The 25,870-nt window shown below is 34.5% G+C and overlaps 1 protein-coding gene across 4 annotated transcripts in view; it reads left to right on the top strand.

The window, feature by feature from the left end:
• Window positions 1–25,870, top strand: part of RASA2 (RAS p21 protein activator 2) — a gene marked incomplete at its 3' end in the record, with an annotated part of 103,629 nt that overhangs the window by 27,487 nt on the left and 50,272 nt on the right. For all 4 annotated transcript variants that reach the window (XM_081072573.1, XM_081072572.1, XM_081072575.1 and 1 more), the window contains exons 3-5: window positions 1,342–1,445; window positions 12,177–12,271; window positions 21,270–21,346. In XM_081072573.1, coding sequence (XP_080928699.1) covers window positions 1,342–1,445; window positions 12,177–12,271; window positions 21,270–21,346 — 276 coding nt within the window. The remainder of the gene's footprint in view (window positions 1–1,341; window positions 1,446–12,176; window positions 12,272–21,269; window positions 21,347–25,870) is intronic.

The following is a 25,870-nucleotide window of genomic DNA, read 5'->3' as shown; positions in this document are numbered from 1 at the left end:
AGAAAGACAGCCCATTTAAAATATGTGGTGAAAACCCACATGTACAAAAGAACGTATGAACGATATTCAGCATCATTAGTCATCAGGGAAATGCTGTTTGAAACCATTTCTGGCACTGTATATTCTTGAACATAATGTATCAAGATAAAAATCAGATCACTGGCTCCTATGACAGTATGGAAGGGAACTTTCTGGGGAGATAGAAATGTTCTGTCTTTATTGGGGTAGAAACTACACAGGTGTATAAATTTATGTCACATGCACTAGATAGCTAATTTTAAAAAGACTCTAACAAAAGTTGACAATATGGAGCAACTGGAGCTCTCATACATTGCTGGTAGGAATTTAAAGTGGTTGGAAATCAGTTTGGCAGTTTCTTATAAATTAAAATTTCACTTACCCTTTAACCCAGCAATTCCGTTCTTAGTTACCTACCCAAAAGATTCGAAAGCATATTTCCAAGAAAAGCCTTGTATAAAAATGGTCATGGCAGCTTAATTTTTAATAGCCCAAACTGGTAATAACTCAAATGACATCATAGGAGAATGGATTGTGGAATATTCTTAAATGGAATATTACACAGCAGTTGAAACAAATGAACTACTGATATACACAGGAAATGGAAAAAAATCTCATAGATGTTAAGCTGAATGAAAGAAGCTAGACATGAGTACATACTATTTGATTCCATTTGTATAAAATTCTACACCGGATCTATAGTAAGAGATCACTGATTGCATGTGGCAGTTATGGTGGGGTAACTGCAAAAGAGCATGGGGGAACTTTATGGGGATATAGAAATGTTACCATATCTTAATTAAGATGGAGACTGCACAGTTTATAAATTTATCAGAAGTCATTAACCTTTATACTTTAAATTGGATTTTATTGTATGTGATTTATACCTCAGTAAAGTTGATTTAAAAATAACCTGTTTTGATTTTTTAATGTGTTTTAAAGTAACTACATAACATCCATTTTAGGTGTTATGTATTGTGATTAATATAGTTTTACATGTTTCTAAGATGACGATGGTGTGATTGACAGTGTCCTCCGCTCTCATTTGTGTCCACTTGAGGTGGGCATGACCTAGGCAATTACTGGGTCTTCTCTCTGCAGCACTCCTGAAAAGCTGTTTGTTTAGAGGTCAACCTGGCAATTGAGGTCCTTTCAGAGTTCAGCCTGGTTTGTACAGGATTTAGTTGAAACTTGCCATCAGGAATTACTTGGGAGCTTTTGAAGCGTTTCTTACTGTATTCTAGTCTAATTTATTTTATTGAAAATATTATTTGAGGACACTGTTAAATTTAAAATAATTAACGTTCCTCCTTTTCTCTGTAGCCCATTTTTCAGTGAAGAATTTTACTTTGAGATTCCAAGAGCGTTCCAGTATTTGTCTTTCTACGTTTATGATAAGAATGTTTTACAAAGAGACCTTCGTATAGGTATGTACTCTTCTTGACTATCTTTAATCACAACATTGGTGTTTATGTTCATTCTTTTTCTAAGTGTAAAGTGTTGAAAACAACAAAGTAATATATGTTCAACATTTCTAATCGTTTTCTCTAGCCTTCATGTTCATTTGTGAATCTGATTTTTTAATTTGTATGCTCAACTTTGGTGACACTTCCTCAGGGACATGTCATGACTGATCCTTCCTTGTTACAGTGTCCTATGTTTCCATAGTACCTGATGGGTTCCTTTCCATAGTTCTCATTATGCTTGTTCAATAGTTTGTCGTTTGATATCTAGATTCTCTAGTTGAACATGATACTTGTGAAGGCAGAGGCTGTCACTCAGAGTGCCTTACTACATTTAGTATATGTTCAGTATATATTAGGTTGGTGCATTGTGCTTTTTGCAATTATTTTTAACCTTTTAAACTGCAATGACTTTTGCACCCAACCTAATATTTATAGAGTGGTTCAAAGGTGTTTTTATGCAAAGATCACAGTATTTGATCCCCCCAAAGTTGTTTATTTCTTAAACAACGGTCTGAGGCCGGGTGGACTACAGCCAAGCTAACTGACCAAATATGTGTTTTTGCATTCATGGTCTTTGCACCACTGTTTTTGTATTTTAGTAACAGGTAGAGATGTATAATTTAACATGTATTATCCTCTCCCCTTTTAGTACTCTTAATTTCATCATCTGCATCTCTCTTTTCTGATTTCAGATATGCTCGTCTCCTTCAGTTTAAATGATTAAGCTTTATTGGACTTAGTCCTCTTCACCACCATCTAATTTGTTTCTCCTTTGCTATTAACTCTTTAACAAATGGTCTATTCCCTTTTCTGCTTGCTACTTATTTCTTTTTAAATCTCTGTAACCTGGCCTCTACATTTTTCTGACAAACCATTTTTTTGAAATTTGCAAATATCATTTTAGAGAAAGTCAAATAATGTATTTTAAAAAACATGTTTGAATTATGAAACTTACATAATTTTAGTGACAGGTAGTGACTGCAAAGGAGTAACTACAGTTAATTTGTATATTTTTTCCCATTCTTTATTCCATATGTTTATATTATTACATTGTACTACTTACTCAGTTTTTCCCTTTTTTACTTAATATCATCTAATGGCCCTTTTCCTGCGTTAGTAAATACTTTTCAAAAATGCTTGTTATATAGTACCTTTTATATAGAAATGTATTATTTTAACTACTCCTTTGTTGGTAAACATTTGTGTTTCCAGATTTTTGGTGCTCTAAATGATGCTGCTATAAACATCCTTCTGTGTTAATTTTTGCATTTTAATTTGTTAATTTTTGCAAAATTGTCCATTTTTCTTAGGATGAATTTTTAGAAGTGAAAATACTGAATTAAAGGGTATGGATGTTTTTAGGGTTCCTTCTATATGTATTCTTACATTGGCCCCAGAAATATGGTACTAATTTACATTCTCCCAAATATGGCATGAACATTAACCATTTCACCATAACGTTTACAGTTTGGTAGGTGAAAAATAATATTTAATTTTTAACTTGTATTTTTTTTGGTTATCAGTGAATTTGAGGAATTTGCATATGTATTAGTCTTTTCCATTTTTTTTCTATAAATTGAGTTTTGCATTTTTTTGCCCATTTCTTATTTTGGCTGGAATTGTATCTTTTATTTATTCTTATGCATCTTTATTTGTCAAATATGTTAACTTTTTTTTATTACTTTCAGATGTATAAAGCAATGTAATAGTTAAGACATTTACACCCCTCACAAAGTGATCACCCCCCCCAATCTGCTATCTCTCTGACATCATACATAGCTGTTACAGTACCATTGACTATTCACTATGCAGTACTCCATATCCCATGACCATATCATATATATGTGTATATATACACACACATATAAATATATAAAAAAATATATATGTGTATATATATTTAATTATAGTTGAAGTTCAATATTATTTTGTGACATATTATTAAATGTTAGCTGTTGTCAGCTGTATTCATAGCAAATACTTTTTCTCTGTCACAAAAGGCAATTGACAGTTTTTAAACCTCATCTGTCTCTGTGTCACGTTTCATTCTTTGATTGCTTATTTAACTTGTTGAAAGCCAAGGAAAATACAGTTTAATGACATTGTATTTTCTTAGCTGTCTTGTTCTTCTGACTTCTTTACTTGTATGAAGACTCTTCTATTTCTAGCAAACCCTTAATTAGAGATCATTCCTGAGGCTCCATCCTCAATTCAGTTAAGCAAACATTTACAAACACTTATGTGGCATACAATGGATGGGAATATTAAGACGAATAAGACTCACTTTGCTTCTAGGCTATCAGAGAGGTAGATTTGTACTCTAATACTAATATGATAGGTTCTATGCTGGAGGTATGAACAAAGCACTTGGGAGCATAGAGGGGAGAACAGATCATTTTGGTTGGTGGAAGATTAACCGACTACCTAGGAAGAAGAAGGAAGAAGTTTCAAGGTAATAGGGATTGGCAGAAGCATAGGAGAAAAATTGAATCATGTTTGTGGTGTATCTGCTGGAGTATATAAATTGCTTAGGGGGAAGGTGGTAGAAGGTGAAGTTGGGAATATAAATTGGGGTCAAATTGTGATGGACCCTAAAGGCCATGCTAAGCAATTTGGACTTTATCCTATAGACAGAAGTGTTGAGCCTTTTAAAAGTGAGGAACCTTTTAAAAATTTTATATAACTATATATATACTTTTGTAGCTTAACAACTTCCTGTGGTCTAAACAGTAACTTTCAAACTATAAACTAAATGTTTATTAATTACATAAAGTGTATTATATGTAATTATATATAACTATATACTCGTATACACACATGTGTTAAAAAATATATATACACACACACACACACGCATATATATATATATATGCTTTAAACATGTAATCTATAGTTTATAGTTTAGAGAGAGATTAGAGGCAGAGACCAACCAGGAAGCTATTACCACAGGAGGTGAATAGGGTGACGGCAGTGGAAATGCAAATGAGGAAACGTACCTCACAGGAGTAGCTTCAAGTAGCATATGGGGACTAAGGGGACAAAGAGGATGTGAGAAGGGCAAGAGTTAAAAACGCCTTGTCAGTATGGCTGTAATTAACTGATGAGGAACACAGCAGGAGCATTCAGTTTTTTGTTTGCTTTGTTTTTTGTTTTTAGGAGCCTTCAGTTTTGAGTGAGGGATGGTTAGGGGAGAGAATGACTTTGGTTTCAAACAAATTAAATTTGTATTACCTTGGGGACATCTTGGTGGAACATCTTTGGTTGACTGTTGGGAATACAAAGCTGAGGCTTAGAAGGGCTGGAGATCTGGATTTGAGCATCATTAGCATTAAGTGATACTTAAAGCCCCCGCTGGAATGAATGAAATTACCCTAGAAGATAGGGAGTGTGCTTCAGGGAAAATGAGGCTTCAGTGAAGGTGAATAAGGTACATCGGGAAGATGGAAAGATAGGAGAGATTAATATCATTGAAATCAAGGAGGTCTTTTAATGTCAACAGGTAGAGAGAGGCAGAGTAGGATAAGGATTGGATATAGGCTGTTGGTGATGATTAGCAGTCCTTGAGAGAGTGTGTGTCTTGGATTGACTGTCACGTCCTTCTAAGAAAATATTTTGTAATTTTTATTGTCTGTTTACACATAATATAATAGTTATCATTTCTTGAAAAGGCTTTAAGTTGAGGTTTATAAGTATGATTTCCAAAAATTGCCTTTGTTTTGTGTGTGTTGTTAAAATAAAAATCAATTTTAAGTAAAATGATTTTGAGTAAAAACCAATTCTTTGTGGATTGGTATCAGAAAACCATAACTTTGTATGAGAACTTTTGTCAAATAAGTTTTTCTTATTAGCAGATAAAATTTCTATAATTGGGGGAATTTTTTTCCTTTTACACATAGGAATTATTATTTAAGTAAACACGTTACACACATACCCTTTGATATAAAGGGTTGAAAATTTTTGATTTAAAGTTGAAAATTGTCTGAATGTTTTCATTTATAAATATTTACATTTTTGTAGTTCAACATATTTTCTTTTGTCATTAACTTATAAAGTTGGGTGGTTGTTTCACTTTTTTAATTCTATAACTCTTAAGTTGCCCAATTGTAGATTAAACAGTACCATGGCATTTTCTGGAAATGAAATTTGAGCTAGAGATCTGAGAATGTGTACTGGTTGAATATAGCTTTAAGTGCTCGTTTTTGGTTTTTATTTTTAATTGTATAAGTAATATATAGATATTTTTCTTTTTGTAAAAAAATTTTTAATTATAGTATTACAGATAATCCTAATTAATTTTGACCACTAATCCCCTAATCCCCTTCTATTCCCCTTCCCAGAAGTTAGAACTGTTATCAATATGGAGCATAATTTTTCACATTAGGCATCTTTATTTATTTATTTATTTTTAATTGGGGAAGGGGAACACGGCTTTATTGGGGAACAGTGTGTACTTCCAGGACTTTTTTTCCAAGTGAAGTTGTTGTCCTTTCAATCTTAGTTGTGGAGGGTGCCGTTCAGCTTCAAGTTGTTGTCCTTTCAGTCTTAGTTGTGGAGGGCGCAGCTCAGCCCCAGGTCCAGTTGCCGTTTCTAGTTGCAGGGGGAACAGCCCACCATAAGTTGCAGGAGTCGAACCGGCAACCTTGTGGTTGAGAGGACGCGCTCCAACCAACTGAGCCATCCAGGAGCTCAGCGGCAGCTCAGCTCAAGGTGCTGTGTTCAGTCTTAGTTGCAGGGAGCGGAGCCCACCATCCCTTGCGGGACTCGGGGAGTTGAACCGGCAACCTTGTGGTTGAGAGCCCACTGGCCCATGTGGGAATCGAACCGGCAGCCTTCAGAGTTAGGAGCATGGAGCTCTAACTGCCTGAGCCACTGGGCTGGCCCCCACATTAGGCATCTTTATATGCCAGGAACACTTAGTGCAAAAGATCAATTATAGATTAATTAAAAACTTGAGGCCTAGGAAACATTTTATCAAAAGATAAGAAATTGTAAAATTAAGGCTTTAGAAGTCTTTTACTATGTGATATATTGTCTTAAAGTATAGTGTCTTCTCTTAAAAGTTGAGAAAAAAAGAAAATCTTTATGTACAATATATTTCCAATTCTAATGAAGATCCTAATAAATTAAAAGTAAAACATAATATATTTTATCGCCTAATGTGTATTTTCTAGTTATTTTAGTTTTCAGAGGAATCTAGGCTCAAACAACTGCACTTTGATTATCTTAGTAGACTTTGGCAACTTTTTTATTTCCCCCTTGGTTTAGAACAACATTTGATACGAGAATTTTACTAGGTTATCAGAGACTTGAATTCCAGTCATTACTACCACCAGCTAGCTATATGACCTTAAACAAGTCACTTTACCTTCTTAGGCCCGTTTCATCTATAAAATAAGGCTGAGTTTAAGATAGTTGTCTTTTCCAACTCTGAATTGTAATTTCTGCTGGCATTTAGCTCTTAAGTTAAACCTACTGTTTAAAATCTGCCTTAGTGTCTGTTTTCCTAGGTACTGTATCAGTTATCTATTGCTGTGTAACAAATTACTCCAATACTTAGTGGCTTAATACAGCACCCATATATTTACTTATTGATGTTCCTGTGGGTTGTCAATTTGGGCCAAGCTGAACTGGGTGGTTCTTCTGCTGGTCTCACCTGGGGTCAGTTATATGGGAGACTGGGCTGAATGGTCTGACTCGTATGTCTGATGGCTAGTGCTGGCTGTTATCTGGGCCTTCCTCTCCAATTGGTGTCAGGGTTCCAAGAGGGTAACCCTACTGCACAGATGTTTATTAAGCCTCTATTTGTATCATATTTGCTGATGTCCCTTTGGCAAAACCAAGTGACATGGCCAAACCCAGAGTCTCTGCTGGAGGGGACTACACAATGGCATAGACCAAGGAGACTGCTCATATACCCATCTGCCACCAAGGAGACCTTTACTGTACCAGTCTGCCACCAAGGAGACCGTTCATATACCAGTCTGCCACCGAGGACACCGTTACTATACCAGTGTGCCACCGAGGAGACTGTTCACGTGCCAGTCTGCCACCGAGGAGACCGTTCACGTGCCAGTCTGCCACCGAGGAGACCGTTCACGTGCCAGTCTGCCACCGAGGAGACCGTTCACGTGCCAGTCTGCCACCGAGGAGACCGTTCATGTGCCAGTCTGCCACCAAGACCGTTCATGTGCCAGTCTGCCCCCGAGGAGATCGTTCATGTGCCAGTCTGCCACCGAGGAGACCATTTATGTACCAGTCTGCCACGAAGGCTAGAATGTATCCACCTAAACCCCATACACTGAGGAAGCGAAGTGTTTCCATTGACTGAATTGCTGTTGTTGACTATCTGCCGGCATTTGTTCAGTCTTCTGGTTCTATTTCATCTTGTAGATGCAGTCACACTTGTCACTACTTTTATTTACCCTCTCAGCCATTTCTACTTGTGTCCAAGTAGCAATAGGACTATCGAGATTTAGCCAGCTGGTGATCTGGATCAGGATGAAATTTCTAAGAATATGCTGTGTTTTTTACTTAGAGACCAACAAAGATAGTTTCTTTGCCCACAGTTCCTGCAATTTTTTTCGTGTTTCCTCTCCTTGTTGTCTTATTTTAAGGAACTAATACTGCATCTCGGGGAGGAAGGGGTGGGTGTGTGTGTGTGTGTGTGTGTGTGTGTGTTCGTTCATGTTCCAAGGTCTTTCTGTCTATGAGTTTGTCGGACAGTGAGAAAATGAAATAGTACCTATGAATAATTTGTTGGATAGTTTGTTCCTGGGTGATTTCATGGCTAGTGAAGTAATGAGTTAACTTTGTTTAAAAATAGTAAACACTAAATGAAAACAATCTTTGGGACCATTGAAGTCACAGAATTGGTTTTTAAGATCATTAGAGCTAAAAGTTGTTTCTAATACACAGGAAGTAAATGAGACATAGAGTTTACGTAAGCTGTCCAAGATCACGTAGTTAGCATGTAACAGGATTGACAGTATGCTATGAAATCAATGTCTGTGTTGGAAGGAACATGACGGGGATACCGTGGGTTTGAAAGCTGGCCTAGCACTTGTTAGTGGGCAGGTTTTTAAATATCGTTCAGCTTTCCTCATCTTTAAGATGGTAATTATACTCTCCACCCAAGATTGTTATGAAGATTAAACAGAAAATACGGAAGAATGTCTTCTATGTTCAGTAAAGGCTGGCTTTTCCTCAGTTCAGTGCTCTTTCCACTGTATCAGGCTGCCTACCTTTTACAATGAATACTTGTCACCTAACCATTTTAACTAAGGGTATCTCAAAACAAGTAAGAATGATGAGGGTGGCTTTCTTTTTATTTATTTTGTTTTTAGCCTTATTTGTATTGCAGAAACTTGTCTCTTCCATTCCTGTCCCTCTCTTCTCCCTCTTCTGCATTCCCTTTACTCTCCCACCTTTCTTTCATTCGTTTATTCAGTCATTCTCTCTGTTTATTTCCCTCCCTTCCCCATTTCTACCCTGTTTGATTTCTAAGACTTTTTCATGTTATGTTGCTCAATAAAGTGCTGAACGTATTGCAGGTATCCTAATACCTAATGTCAAATGTTTTTCTTTATTTTCCTCTGTTCTTATATAACAGTTTCTCTGACTTCTTGGGATCATGTGCTTTTCCTTGCTTCTTCAGGCTAGTCTCATGCAACTATTAATAAACCTTTACATTTCACAAACTGTCATCTTAAAAAGGAACTTGATAAGAATAAAAGCTGGCAATAAAATTGCAGGTTTTTCTGAACTTAGGAATGGCTTATTTATACAGCTAGTCAGAGAAGGGTTTCCCTCTTAGAAGACAAGAACCATTCAACTCTTTTCATGACTATGGATACAAGAGTTATGAAATGGGAGGAAGAAGGTACTTGGTTCTGGGATTTTTTTGTTTACCTGTGAACTAAGAGAGGATTCTCTTTTGGGAAGACACCTGTGAGAGAAGATGTATTTCCAGTGATTTGGAGTTGTGAGTCATAAATATAACAGGTAGATAGATTCCTGCTGTGGTTTTTAGATTCATTATTAGTTAAGTAGACTTTGTTTAGGGGAGTCTGGAAATCAAATCACCATTTAAAACACCGTGCCAGTGTGATTATTTGTTGAAGGAATAAGTGAATCAAACCAGTAAATTTCTAAATAAACTTTTAAAAATACCCTATTTTTAAGTTGAGGGCTTGCTGTAGTGATGTTTCTATATATTATATGTACGTACATATGTACATCTACATACATATTCATAAGTTATGTGTAAAACTAAAAATCCTGAATTGTAGGATAGGGATCTTAACCAGGAGCATATCAGTGAATTTCTGGATGGTGGGTAAACTCTCTTACAATTATATGCCAGATAATATCTGCATTTTTCTGGGGAGAGGACACAAAAGAAACATAGATACTGAGATTCTTAAAGAAGGAGGTGAGTGGTTCTAAAAATGTAAGAACCTTAGCAATAAGATGTATAGATCTGTCTGTACTACGTATACATGTATATGTATATATGTAACAAGCTGTTTTTCATTGCCTTAATGTTTATATCTGGTGTGAAATCAATGGTAGATGGACCCACCTGATAGAATTGTGATAATCATAATCATTTGTGACAAACAGTAGTGAGTACTTTGTCATGATTCTGTTTCTTAAGCCATTCCTGGTATTATATTGATTTGCCAAGAATTTGATACAATCTGTGGGTAAAATGTGTCAAGAGATTTATATAAGTTGGCTCTTAACCTAAACCCATCAGCAATATAAAGAATATTTGGATATTCCATTTCATGCTTGAATTCCATACTTGGCTTTTAATCTGTATATTTATTACTAGAATCTTACATTTAACCCCCAAAAGGCTGAAATATATTCTTTTCCTAGTGCCATTTCCTGCAAAATTTGAATGAATTATCAGTGCTATATATTCACATGAACATTCTGGCCTTCACATTAGATTCCATCCCATACATCTAAAATAAATTTGGAAAGGCTGATGCTTGTTGTGAGGGCCAGTTTATTAATTTTAAAATTTTACTCGTTCTAAGCCTCATTTGTTAATAAATATAGTTAATGAATTTTCAGTAGTTACCTTTGGGTTATATATTAATACAGTTGCCACTATAATGAAAATATATATAACTGTGTATTTTAATATTTTGCTTTAAATTATGCATATACAGAAGGTGCCAAACAATGTATACACATTTTAAGAAAGGGAAACTGTATTAAAATTGTAATTCGTGCTCGCTTCGGCAGCACATATACTAAAATTGTAATTCTCAATATATTCTCAAAAGATGAATACAAGTCATATTTTGACTTCTGCAATTACAAGAGGTGCTCAAAGTGGTTCCCATCAGCGTCCAGACACCCCTGATTACAGTGACCTACTGCTTGAGCAACACTGACCAAAGTGTCCACTTGTACACGTTTTTTTGGCACCCCCAGTATATAAGTAGTCTTTGTAGTTTGAGTTCCAAATCACGAATAGAAAGGTAAGCCTATCAAAATTTTTAATATGGTTAAAAATAACAGCTTTATTAGAGTGTAATTCACACACCATAAAATCTCATCCTTTTAATGTAAACAATGCAGTGGTTTATGGTATGCTCACAGAGTTGTGCAGCCAGCATCGCTAATTCCAGAATAAAGTTTTAAAGGTAGTTTTTCTGTGAGGTTTTTTTTTCCTGTCATGACTTTCCTTTCCACTTGATATACAAAAATTGACATATCTTGACAGAATATTTTTTTGCCGTTTTTCTAAAAGTTTTCAAATGTTGAACTAAAAGACCAAGATAGGTCATAAGTGAAAGCTACCCTTGAAGTATAATTAGGGCAGTTAAATTGAAAATTCTTATTTGACAAAATAAAAGGAAGTGTTTTTGACTTTAGTGTATATCCTTTGTTGAAGTTTTTGTGTAGGATCTTCAAATGAATTGTCAGTCATATGCAAAACTATGTCTACTTCTTAAAACTTGAATTGAGGAAGGAAATGCTTTGTACCAACATGGCAAATACTTCATTATAATAAGAGCATTTCTGTTTCTTCCTCTCATACTACTTTGTTCATTGTACTGTATCTTTCTCTAAGAGGTAGAAACTCGTTAAGGAACTGCCTTGATTTTTTTTTTTTTTGTATCCATTGAAACAGTTTAAGCAGTGTTTAAAGTATTTTGATAAAAGAAAACTTCTAAGAAAATTATTGTTTTAATCTCTCATAATTTTCAATATTCTTAGTGATGTATGACGTTTTTTATTTTTCTCTTAATTGAGACTTAGAAACTCTTATTAAATACAGATATATAACAGAACATATGGTTTATTCATAGCATTTAAGAATTCGCAGGATTAGTTTGTACTGCCATTGTACGTTGCTTTTTATGCTGAATGTACTCTAGGTGAAAACACGATTCTGAATAAGTATTAAAAATGCAGTTGCATATAAATACAACTGAGTTTTTGTCTAATCCCCTGATTCAAAATGACCCAGAGAAATTTCTGGTTCTGCTAAGGGGCAAGGAAAAATAAGCACTTTTCATTCGTTAGAATATAGAAAAATGCTTTATAAAAATGTATTTTTCTATCAATAGGTCCAAATTATTTTAAAATATTTTCTACAAAGTATTATATATAACAATGCTAATGATTATACAAAATGTTTCCTCATATTGTTTTACTTGTTTCCTATAGGAAAAGTAGCCATCAAAAAAGAAGACCTGTGTAACCACAGTGGCAAAGAAACTTGGTTTTCACTACAGCCTGTTGACTCCAATTCAGAGGTTCAGGTAAATATTAAGGCTTCAGTGACATAGGAGATTGTCACAGAAAATGAGTGAAAAATGAATTATACTAGTTCATATACATAGAGCTTATTACACCTTATTTTAAATTCTGGTGCAAATATTCTAGACCTTTGAGTGATATATGTAGTAAAAGGAAATGCTTGGCCAAATGAATTCAAGAATAACACGTGACTTTGGGGAGGTTGTATTAAGGGGACATTTTTTTCCTTACTTAGTTCTCTTGTTTGAATCACAGTAGCAAGTTAGCAGATTTTTTTTAGATGGAGAAAAGTTTTAAGGGAAAAAATATGTTTTATTCTAACTTTGAAGAGAATCTCTAAATGTCTGTGATTTCATCTATTGCTTTACTCGGATAAACTAGACTTGGGAAAATGTTATTCATTCAAACCATGCCTGAGCCCACAATACAGAACCTTTATTCCCACACTCCACCCTTCCTAGTGTTCACCTTTTCTTTATTTGAAAGGGTATCATTACTCTTTTTAAGGCTCTTCTTTCCTCTTGCCAAAATAAGAGGTGTTACAAATTCTGATATGTGAGGAAAGATGGATGTTTAGCTGTTTACATTAACTTTCTATTTGTTTCTGAAAAATCCGAGTTGCTTTTAGAAATTGTTATTTCTGTCTAAAGGGAATTCTTTTTTGTAACCCTATTTATTTATAAAATAGGGTAAGGATTGTGAAACCATTTCCCGAGTGCATAACTGCAAGCAGAATTCTTCCTCTCTAAAAGAAGCTATAATTTGCCCCTGTGACTCAAACAGAAGTTTAGAACAAGAAAAAAGTGCTGTGCACACACCCACAGATAATTGCAAATAAAGTGCCTGTGTCTTTGTTTCCTCATAACCTCTCAAGCATTGTCTTTGATTAAATTCTCAAAAAATTAAGTATTGTCATGTAAAAGCCATACTAAGTACCTTCTTAAATACAAGATGCAATGGAAACTTCCCGTTTTATCCACTGTGCCCCATTTTAGTGTTCTTTTCTTTCCATTTGACAATAACTGTTATTCAGATCTCAATTATACATATGGTAAATGATCCAGGTGAGAGGCAATGTGGTGAAGTGGAAAGGTTCTTAAACTAGAAATCAGAAAATTTAGGTCCTAATTTTCATATGCGGTTAATTTACTGACCCTGAATTTTATTTCTATAAAATGGAAATAAAGGTTTCCATGTTGACTCATATGATTGTGAGACTTATGTGAAATACCTTGAAGAGTATTTTGGAAGCTGTTAAATGCTATCCAAGTGTAAAATGCCTAATTACCACCACTTGATCAGGTGGCCATTTTCCTAATATAAACCTTTACGAAAAGGCAGATGTGAAACATTTAAAGTACTAGTTTTTCTTTTTTTAATAGTTTTAACAAAACGCAAGATAAGAAAAGGCTTTGAGAATTTGATCCAAAATGAAATTTGAGGATTATTTTAAGATATAGTTTCTAAAATCCATTTTTTTCTTGTGACCAGTGTAAATTTGCTAAATGATTTAAGGCGCTAGCACTCAAAAAGTAAAAATCTCTATAGAATATTCTCTATAGAAGTATAATGTCAACTTTTTTATTTGCTATGAGTTATTATCATGACCATGAGTTTATTAATCTCTACAGCTCTTTTTTCTTAAATGATACCTAATTAGTAAGAGCTATTCACTATTTAAAATAAAATTTGGAAGGACAGCTACTTTAGGAGGTGGGAGGAAAGCATAACACTTTTCAGGTTAATATGTACCATTGGGAATATTGTTGTTTGGCCCCAAAACTGATCTAGGAATACTAAATTAACTTTGTTAGTCTAGAAAACATAGGAAAGCAGTTTAGGATTCATACAAATCCTACTTTGTCAATAAATTTGTTCACTTGCATAAATTTTATAAAATTTTACAAAAACAATATATGGTGATGGAAGGAGAACTGATTCTGGGTGGTGAACACACAATGGGATTTATAGATGATGTAATATAGAATTGTACACCTGAAATCTATGTAATTTTACTAACAAATGTCACCCCAATAAATAAAAAAGAAGAAAAAAATTTACAAAAACATCACGGAAATGAGTCATTGATGGAGACATAGGAAAAAGCTACGAGACAGAGTGTGTTCAGCAGGAATTCCATCTAATAATGGCTATTAGTAATTATAACAGTATATACCAAGCACAGTATTAAGTACTTAAAGATACATTATCTCATTTAATCTTCAAAACAGCATTTTGAGATATAAGTGGCATCACCTCCATTTTACAGATATGGAAAGTGAATTCATAGATTAATTAATGTCTCCAAAGTCACTGCACTATTAAGTGATGGGACCGTGATTACAATCTCTATTTAGAATCTGGTCTGATTCTAAAACTCCTAACCACCGCGCCCTACTGCCCTTCACTATTCTGTACTGTTGGTCATAAAAAGGCTTCAACAGTGAATATTAGGAGGATCTCTTAGGGACCATCTGAGTATAAGGAACAGAAGCCTACTCAAATAAGCTCAAAGAAAAAGGAAGGGGCATTAGAAAGTTCCTAAGTAACTTCTTGGAGTATAATTACAGGAACTTCAATTTGGCCAGTAAGAGCTCGAAGGTCGTCAGACATTTACAGGGACACTGCATCTGAAGTTGTGGTCGGGGTCTTACAATAATAAGTCTAGTCAAAATTATGTTTGAAGAGTTTTCAGTTTCTCATAAAGTACACTAAAATATTGGGTAGTTGGTTGACGTCTACATAAAATCTTGCATTTGGGGCCATCGTGAAATTAAAATATATACTGTATCTTTCAACTTTCACTCAGTAAGCAGTAAATCCTGCAAGAGGCACATGGGAACTGAGACCCACAGATTCATTTCTCCCTACCCATATGTACACTGAACTCACTGAGTCTAAGTGCTCACTGTTTAAGTAGTATTTTTTTATTTCCCTTTCATTTTGTAAAGTGAATACTTAATGTTTTCTCTCAATCTGTCCTTCTCATTTTAATAACTACTCACTTTGCAAAATGCAAGGGAAAGGAAACAATACAATTTAATGATGAGATGCTGTTACGTTCTTTTTCTCTGTCTGATGAGACTACGTGTCTCTCCCTTCTGCGTCTCTCTGTAAATCCACTCTAATCTCTTGTTGATAGCTAAAAAAGGCCATGTCAGCCTTTGAGTCTACATGGCCAGACAGTCCCCTCACTCTCTAAGATCTGATTCAGTGCTCTGCCACAATTTAGAGAGAGAGTTTGGCCAAACTTGGGTCAGATGTCCACTGCAGTCTAATTTGATGTTATTGGGGCTAAGGTCACTGTAGAGAAGTTTGTTTTGGGGCTTTGGGTAGGCATGTCCCTTAAGAACAGGATTTGGGTAGAGAAAATGATTGATCTCTCTACTTGAGAAGGGAAAAAGTTTGATTTCCTAGCTCGACCACTAATTGGCATTTGTTTCAAAAATAGTTGCTGACCTATCTATAGTTGTCTGAGGATCTTCATCTGTGAATTGAGGACTTCAATATGTAGGATTCCCTTCAGTTTCAGTAACATGCGAAAACATAATTTAGCCCTCAAATGAAAAGATCCCAATAGTAGTAAGACGGGTTTTATACCAAAACAGTTGAAAAATTGCCAAGAACTCTAACCTCTTACATGGACTTATTTCCCAGGTGCTTTATTATTTCTTTTAACATTAGTTACTTTCAGTTTTCTTTTCAAACATTCAAGATACTGATATTTCATGAATGCATTTTCTACACTTTTGCAGTTTTTCCCTCTGGATTGGACTATTGTCTATCCATTCTAATCTGCCTTCAGACGCCACAGTGGGTCAGAGAGAGAGCACAGACAGCTCTCACTATGCCTCCCCATGGCATTGTGTCACTGCCAAGTCTAGTGGGCATATTTCAGTCCTTTTCTTAAGTGATTTTCAGCAGCTTTTGATACTGTTGACCACTCTCCTTTTTGAAGTATTCTTTTAATTTCTGGTCCTGGTTCTCATCCTACTTCACTTGCTGTTACTCCTCCACATTCTTTGCCATGTAAATGAAGTTAATACGGATTGTGTTGGTGCCTCTTCCTGTGAATTCTCTTTTCACTTTGGTGATTTGCAGCCATGCTGTTAGCTATTTGGTCCTGGAACTCACAGTAAAGGTTTTTCCTTTATTTCTTAGGTGCTATGATAAAGAGCATGCCTTCACATAAGACGGATTAAACCAAATCTCCCACATGGAGAAGCTGGTGCTCTCATTAATATGGGTGTTTGTCTCATACAACTTGTACAAGCAGTAAATCCAGATGTACTGTCAATTGCATCCTTTTAATGTAATTACTTAGTTAATAAGTCTTTACCAACAAGCTAATCTTGAATTTCTGGATCATGCCATAAGTTATTGATTGTTTTGTAGTTTTTCTTTTGTAACATGGCTTCTGCCCTCCCTGTTTAAAGAAGTATTTAAAAAGAAATGTGTTGATTATAGCTAATAATACATACATCAGGTTTTTTTTTACATGCCCAATTAAGACATAATTGAATATAAAGATATAATTTATTGTAGATTGAATTTTTAAAAAATCATTTGTAAATTTATAAACATGAAATAGCAAAAGAATGAGCCTTCTAGATCATAAGTACTTCTTTAAGGAGAAAAACAAATTTATCCAAACAGAAATAAGAGATAGTAAGTAAAACCTTTATTTTGTTTTCCATCTGACAGGTAGTTATATCCAAAATTATTTACAGATTTAATTACTATATATAAAAACATCTGTCAGAAATCTAGAAGTTGGAATTTTTTTTACCTCCTCATAAGAAGCAAAATTTTCACCAGATGAAATGTACTGTGTTCTTTTGTGTGGAATAGTTGTTAAAATTTAGTGTTTTGTGATTAAAAACTAAAAAAAATTTAGACTTGTGGTTTTAAGTGCATGCATTGTGTTTTGCTCAAGTACCTATATTCATCTGAATTTCCCAAAGTGTATGCAGAAACTTACGTATCCTGTATGTTACCAAGAATAACATAATATAAAATAAAAATAATCACAATCTGTGTGAAATATTTGTAAAAGTAATTGAAATAAAGTTAGCATATAAAATACTAAGCCTTCAAACAGTACAAGAATAATACCAGAATAAAGTACTAAATATACTAATACTAATTAATATGCTATAATTGCATATACCACCCTAATATAATCAGTGCTATGAAATACATAGAATATATTCCAAAAATTTGGTTTATTTTTAATTAAAAGTAGAGATTATACCGCCAGATAGCTGATCTTCCAATGTTTTGTGACAGATATAAAAGGTATACTATTTTGTTATTTACTCTCCCTTAGGATATTGGATAAGAAAACAGTTGTGGACCAAATCATATTTCATGCTTATGAGCAAACATAGTTCCTTGTCAAAGTCTTACAGTTACTTCTTTGTAGGTAATGTCTCTGTTTTTTGTAGTTGCTTTTAGGATTTTCTGTTCATCTTCTGTTTTCAGCAGTTTTACTATCCTGTGCCTACGTGTGATTTTCTTTATCCTACTTGGCTGTTCCTGGGGGCTTTTGAATTTTTGCCTTGATGTCATTCTTCAGTTTTGGAAAATTCCAGGCAATTATCTCTTCATCTTTTTTTTTTTTCCCTTCCCTATTCTTTCTCCTCTCTTCCTGGGACTGCAGTTACATGAATAATAGACCATTTTGCTTTGTCTCTTATGCTCTCTCCCTCCCATAGTTCATTTGTGGACATTTTATGTTGACTAATATGCCTCACATTTCACCAATCCTCTTTTTAGCTGTGGATAATCTGCTGTGAAATACATCCTCATTTTGGTCTTCTTATTGCTTAATTCTAAATTTTTCATTTGATAACCTTTTATACTTTCCACTTATTTGCTAGGTTTTTTTCGTTTTGTTTTCTGTCTTAAAAAATTTTTTAAACAGCTATTTTAACCTCTGTCAGTTAACTCCAATATCTGCATCACCTATAAATCTGCATCTTTTTTGTCAGTTTATTTTTGTTTTTGGTGTTTGTCTTGTCTTCTGGCATGCTTAGTAATTTTTGATGGAATGCTGGACATTGAAATATAAAATATTTTAGAGATAATTTGAAACTCTGAGTGATACTTTTTTTTTTCTTCCTCCAGAGATTTACTTTTGCTTTTGGCATGTGAGTAGGTTAGAGGCAGTTTACCTTAATTCACTTAGGGATTTGACTGATTCCAGGCTAGGTTTCAGTCTCTGTAACGAAGGACTGGTCTGTGTTGTTCATTGCTACTCCTCAGGCATAATAGTTCAGAGGTTCCAACAGAAAGCCTGGGTGTTTACCAGGGCCACTCTATCTTGGTGGGCCCTGGTCTCCAGTTTTTATCTGCCCAGTACCATGAGACTGTGGAAAGCTTTGATTAAGCTGAGTAGCCTCTCGGGCCACTGCTGAAGTTAGGAAATCCCATTCAACAAGCTTCTTCGGATGCCTTACCAGCAACTTCTGTTTTACATCTCATTGGCCAGAACTGTATGATATGGCTGTCCTTAGCCTCTGTCCTTCAAGGATAGACTAGGCTTCAAGGGAGACTAGGAAATGTTTTGCTGAACTCATAACTGCCCTGTCAAGAAAACAAACAAATAAATTGTTTTGCCGCAATCCAAATCTACAAAATGATGACATATGTAAGTAAAACCGAACTTTCATGTGACTGTAGTAAGGAATGCTAAATAATTTTTCTAAAATGTACACAGATTTAGGTTTCTGACCTTTAAAAGTAGCTTCAAATAATTTTTAACTTTTTCATTTTTCTTTACTAAAAAATAACACACTAGTCACACTAATAGTAGAAACCAGAAAAATTTAGATGAGCAAAAGAAAAAGTTTGAAATCTTACCAATCAAAGGTAAGTTCTAACAATGTTTTAGTAGATGGCCTTGTAGTAATTTTATGTGGTAATATATAGTATATTTTATTTTTACAAATTAGCATTATATTATACACCCTATTGTGTAACTGGTTTCTTTTACTAAGTAACATTTCCATGTTAAAGTATACAACGAGGTAATATTTTACAGTTTAGAAATTATAATTTCCTTAATTTAACTCATAATGCTTTTTAATTTTAGTGTTCTACACTAATAGCATGCATCCTGTGTGTTTACCTGTTTTGCCCCCACTCTTTTCTTGACCAGGTTAATAAACAATTATGTTATTGTTGACTCATACCAAAGTGTTGTTCTGTTTAACAGCCTGTGGTGGTAATGAACATATCCAGTAGGCTCTGACTCAGTGATAATGATTCCTGCTAGAATCCCATTAATTATCTTTTTATTTCTAAGCTTCACTTGATACAGTACTATGATTTCTAGTTGTGAACGAAATTATTATACTTTTTCTCTACTCTGTTTTAATGGATCTTAAATTGTCTTCCAGTAGAAACTAGATATTTCCTGAGAGACAGTTGGGAGTACCTTGTTAGCATACAATTTCTATCATAAAGTGCATATCCATTAAATAGTAAACCTGCCTTGAGATGCAGACGTTGGTGCAGTTTGGTTAGGCTCACTCATTAGCTAAGTGATACGCATGCCGGTGTGGCAGCAGACACGGTTCAAAACTCTGATTGAGTAATAATACAAAGTACTACAGATGGACCTCTTCAGGGTCACTCTTGAATAGAAGGAGTTGTGAGTATTAAACGCAGGACTAAAACAAAAGACTTATTTTATAAATTACATATGATTTTATCAATATTGTGCTTAGATTTTTAGTGGAAGATTTTGCTTAATGTAGTTCTAACTCCACCTAACTGCTAATTTTACTACCACTGATGCCTTTCTTTAGAGCTTACCTTTCTTATGCAGACTTTCGTGTTGAGATCTGTCAATATTTATTGTTCAGCACTTAAACTATCTTTCTAACCCTGAGCTTTGTAGTTAGTGAACCTCAGAGTCACTCTTGTATAACAAATCCCCATAAAATAGTAAGGCTGATTCAGGTTAGATTTCTGTGAAAGAATGTTGGGAAGAGGTTGTTCCAAGGAGGAACAGTGACTAGATAACAAACTTGCTTACCTCTGATGAAATTATTTATGTCATCAGCCCCTAGACATCACACCCCTGAAATTTCCACTTGGCACCGTGGGAATTTGTCTTGTCAGCTGGGTGGAGGTAATCTAGCACTGATTCTTAAACAGTTCAGAATTGCTCATCACCACCAGTGGCAGAGAAGAAATAGCAAGCACTAGATTATATTGTTCCTAAGCCTTTGTGTCTTAAGAACTTGATAGTTTACTTTAAATTTATTCTACTGAATTTTTTAAAAATCCAATTATTAATGGCTATTTAAGAAAGTAATCCTTGGTTTTCAGTATCTCATTTTTTTTCATCAAAGCTCTTGGCCATATATTGTTATCTTTTGTTTATTGTCTCCCCAACTTGATCGTGAGATTCTTATAAGCAGTGACTGTGTGTTATATATATGGATTCCTACCCACTCCCATACTGCCTCCTAAAATCCATAAATCTTTATTAAGAGAAGTGTTGACAGATGGTCTTCTAGCTTTAACTTAGTTATATTGTTTTAGAATTACGTAATTTCTCTTTTAATGATACTGCCTCTGTCCTTATTGATGGTTTGTCTTTTCTTAAAAAAAGCATTCTACATTTTATAATTTGCTTTTATTTCAAAGTTTTCTAAGACATTAGTGTTATCTTTATTTGTAATCCTTGATAATTGAAATACATAAATATTTGTTGAACTGGGCATAAAATTCTTAGATTTGAATACCATGTTTGATATAAGCATTTGGTGCTTATCTTTCAGATTTTGATCTACATTGTTGGTTATTAGTCATTTAACAAATACTTAGTGTGGGCAAAGCCAGGTGCTAGGAATCACTAATATTTTAGTTAGTGTGTAACTAGATATTATGAGTACCATTTGAAAAAGTATAAACCTTTAATTAATAGTTTGTCAACAAAATAGACTACTCAGTTTATAATATATATATATATTTTTGTCATTATAGGGTAAAGTTCACCTTGAATTAAAACTGAATGAACTGATAACAGAGAATGGAACTGTGTGCCAGCAGCTGGTTGTACAGTAAGCATATTTCTTTTACCAAAATCAACTAGAAATAATTCTCCGTTTTGTATTTTTTGAATCTTAAGCCAACTCCTTATTTTAAATACTTCAGAAACTTTTTTCAGAAATGAAACTGCTATGCCATTCATTTATTAAGTTGATTTCCAATTTATTTTCTCCTATTTAGTCTGCTCGGGTTATGATGAGTCATTAATTCATTCAACCAATGTTTATTATTGAATGTGGGTTAAATGATAATATAGGCAATAGGATGTTATCGGATCACAGATAAGCGTGTCTAACTACCTGGCAGGAGGTAGAAAGGCTTCCTAGTGGAGGGCCTCCAGGAACTAGGATACCACAGAGCAGGGCATTAGTGACCCCGGGACTAAATCTAAATGCCTCCCTTAAGATTACCAGTATTGATTGTTACCTAATTTGAATTCCTTTTTTTTTTTTTCTTTTTTTGCCCTCAAGTCATTTTATTTTTATCACCCAAACTCTAATCTTCTAACAGTTCTGGGAATCTAACCCAATTTTTTACCTTTTCCTTCTTACCCAGATTCTTCCTCTTCTAAATGTTTTTTCTATCTTTGTCTTAACTGCTAGCTGAATATCTTCTGAGATGCTGTTTCCTTCGTCTACTGCCTTTTCAGTCAGAGGCCGTATTTTCCACCATACCCGGATACCTTAGAGCCAGAGAGTAGGATAAATGTTACTCTACTATTGCTACTCCAAACTATAATTTATTCTTTCTCTTTCTCTCTTTCTTTCTTCCTTCCTTCCTTCCTTTTTCTTTCTTTCTTTCTTTTTTTTTGGTTTAAAACAACAAAAATTTATTCTTTCACAGTTCTTGAGTCTAGAAGTCCAAAATCAAGGTGTTAGGCAGGGTTTGTTCTTTCTGGAGTCTCTGAGACAAAATCTCTCTCAGACCCCTCTTCTAGTTTCTGGTTGCCAGCAATCCTTGGCAATTCCTTGGCTTGTTGACACCTCACTCCAATCTCTGCCTCCATCTTCAGTGGCGTTCTCTCCCTGTCTATAATTTATTCTTTTAATTATGAGCACCCCAGCTCTTTTGAGGCATCTGCTCTCTATATAAATACGTATAAATTTATATTTATGTATTTATATATATTAAATATTGTATGTAATTTACTTGGTTAATTTTTTCAGATCTCTTAAAGAAGGTTACATATATCATGATCCTTAATATATCAATGTGTATTTCCTAAGAATAAACGTATTCTCTTAAATAACTAGCAGAGTTATCAAACTCAGGAAATTTAACAGTTACAATAAAAGTATAATCTATAGTTATTCAATACTTTAATCTACAGTTATATTTCAGTTTTGTCAACTGTCCCAGTAATGTCCTTTAGACATTTTTTCTCTCCAAGATCCAGTCCAAGATCATATATTACACTTAACTGTCATGTCTCTTTAATCTACTTAACTTGTGATTATTTTTAGCTTTTCTTTGTCTTTCATGGTATTAAGATTTTTTAAAGAATACAGACCAGTTATTTTTTCAATTTGGATTTACCTACTAGAAACAATTCAAGATTTCTTTACAGGTTTTCCCCCTAGACTGCGAGCATATACTGAAAGTATTTGGATTAGTCCCTTTTCCACTACTCCCCTCCTCTGCTTAGTTTGGTTGTGCTGTACATGTGAAATACAATTAGTTGGGTTGGGTTGGTTTGTTTGCATTTAGTTTAATGTTGTTTCCCCCCATCCTTGTTGATTTATTTTTTGAATATATAGAATATTAGCATGACTTCAAAAGTCAAAATTATACCAAATGGCATTACTCAAAAATATGTTCAATCCCTGCTTTCTATACCTACCTCCAGGCAGGTAACCATGATCTGATTTCTGTCCCTGTAATTTTGCCTTTTCCAAAAAGTCATATGAACAGATTCATATAATAGTCTTTTGTGTCTGGCTTATTTTCCTTTTGAGATTCATCTACATTGTTGCATATATCAATAGTTTATCCTTTTTTAGGTATTATTTCATTTTTTTCTCGCCGTAACTTGGTAGATACTGTCATCCTCATTTTACAGATGACAAAATGATGCACACATTGGTTAAATAAGCCCAGGTTCATACAGGGAGTAGTAGAGTGGAATTGAACTTTCAAAGTTTGACTTTTTTTAAAAAAATTTTTTCTTTCAAGATAATCAGATTTACAGGAAATTGTAAAGTACAGAGAGGTCCTGCACTCAGTTTCCCTCAATGATTACATCTTACATAATTGTAATGCAATATAGAAACCAGGAAATTGACATTGTGCAGTATACAAGTATTATATATCATTTCATCGCATGTGTAGATTTGTGTAACCAGCACCACAATCACAATACAGAACTATTCTATCACCATAAAGATCTCTTTATAGTCACACCCACTCCTTCCCCCACCACCATCCCTAACCTTTGGCAACATCTAATCCGTATCTATAATTGTGTCATTTCAAGAATGTTATGTAAATAAAACCTGATGGTACATGACCTTTTGAGATTGGCTTTTTCAGTTAGATCCATCCAATTGTTGTGTGTGTTTCTTGTGGATAGAATGTAGTTGGATCACTTTTTGAATGTACTCTGCCAATCTCTTTTATTTAGTGAATTTATACATTTCCTTTTGATGTGTTATAATTATTGATATGTTAGGCTTAAATCTGCCATTGTTTTGTTTTCTGTTCCCTTCATTTTCTGTGGGTTTTTTTGTGAGTTACTTGAACATTTTTTAGAATTCCATTTTTACTTATCTATAGTGGTTTTCAATCTATAGGGTACATCTTTGTATAGTTTTTTAGTGGTTGCTTTAGGTATTACATTGTAGTCTACTCGTATTGACATTTTACTAGTTAGAATAAAATGTAGAAATCTTAACTTCTTCCTAACCCCTTTACCATTCACCATTTGTAATATAATTGTCTTAAATGTTTCTTCTACATACATTGAGAACCACATCAAACAGTGTTATAATTTTTGCTTTAGCCCCTTAACACAATTAGGAAACGTTAGAAAATTGTATTTACCCATATTTTTCTCCTTCCGTACTCTTTTTTCCTTCCTGTTGTTTCACGATTCCTTCTTTATCACTATCTATGTTTAGAAAATTTCCTCTTAATTCTTTTAGAGTAGGTCTACTGGTGACATATTTTCTTTGTTTTCCTTCGTCTGAAAATGTCTTGAATTTTTTCTTTATATCTGAAGGATTTTTTCACTGAATATAGAATTCTTGGTTTACAGTTCATTTTTCTTCCCCACATAAAAACGTGTACCACTTCCTTCTGGCCCCCCGTGGTTTTTGATGAGAAATCTACTGTCATTCAAATTGTTTTTCCTAGGCAGATGATGAGCTGTTCTCTGGCTGCCTTCAAGATTTTTCCTTCAGTTTTATTTTCCATGTGTTTTAGTTTGACTATGATATATCTTGACATAGATTTCTTTTGGTTTATCCTGTTTGGTTTTCACTCAGTCTCTTGGATATATAAATAGGTCTTCTGCCAAATTTGGGGAATTTTCGGCCATTATTTCTTTTAGTAGTTTTATCAGCCCTGCCATTTTTCTCTTCTCCTTTTGAGACTTCAATGGCTTGAATGTTAAAGCTTCTTTTAGAGTCCTATAGGTTCTTGAGGCTCTGCCTACCCCCGCCCCGCAGTCTGTTTTCCCTCTGTTGTTCATTTTGGGTAATTTCTATCATTCTGTCTTTAAGCTCACTGAGTCTTTCCTCTGTCTTCCTCATTCTGCTTTTGATCCCATTTATTAAGTTTTTTATTTTGGTCATTTCTAAGTTCTAAAATTTCCATTTGGTTCCTGTACTTTATATCTTTTATTTCCTTGGTGAGAAGTGTGTGTGTGTGTGTGTGTGTGTGTGTGTGTGTGTATGTGTATGTGACTTTTTTTTTTTTTTTTGCTGAAACTTTCCATTTTTTTCATTTATTTCAAACATGTTCATAATTGCTCATTGAATCATTTTTCTTGTGACTGCTTTCACATCCTTGCCAAATAATTGTGATGGTCATGTTATCTTAGTGTTGGCATCTACTAATTGTCTTTTCTCATTGAAGTTGAAGATTGTATGATTTTCTGATATGGTGAGTGGTTTTCAATTCTGTCCTGGACGTTTTTGATATTATGTTGTGGGACTCTAGATCTCATTTAAATCTTCTGCTTTAGCCAAACTCCTCTGACACTCTCCTGGTGGGAGAAGAGGAGTGCCTACTCATTACTATCAGGTAGAAGTCCAGGTTCCTGACTTAACCTCTGTTCATACCCCTGAGGAAGAGTGAGAAGCGTTCCTTGTTACTGCTGAATGGAGTGGTAGTTCAGACTCCCGTTAGTCCTCTCCCGTGACCACGCTGACGGGGACGGGAGGACTGCTTCATCACTGCCTCATGTGGCCTCCACTGGCACTAGGGTTGGGAGGAGTTAGTTACCCACAGAAAGTGGGGAGAGCCTTGCCTTCCCACTCCGCGTTCTCTGACACTCCCGATGTGGAGGGGGAAGATACCTTGTTGCTCTTAGGTGG

This window comes from Rhinolophus hipposideros, assembly GCF_964194185.1.
Source record: "Rhinolophus hipposideros genome assembly, chromosome: 14".
NCBI classification, from domain to species: Eukaryota; Metazoa; Chordata; class Mammalia; order Chiroptera; family Rhinolophidae; genus Rhinolophus; species Rhinolophus hipposideros.
This window is presented reverse-complemented; position numbering and strand designations above follow the sequence as displayed.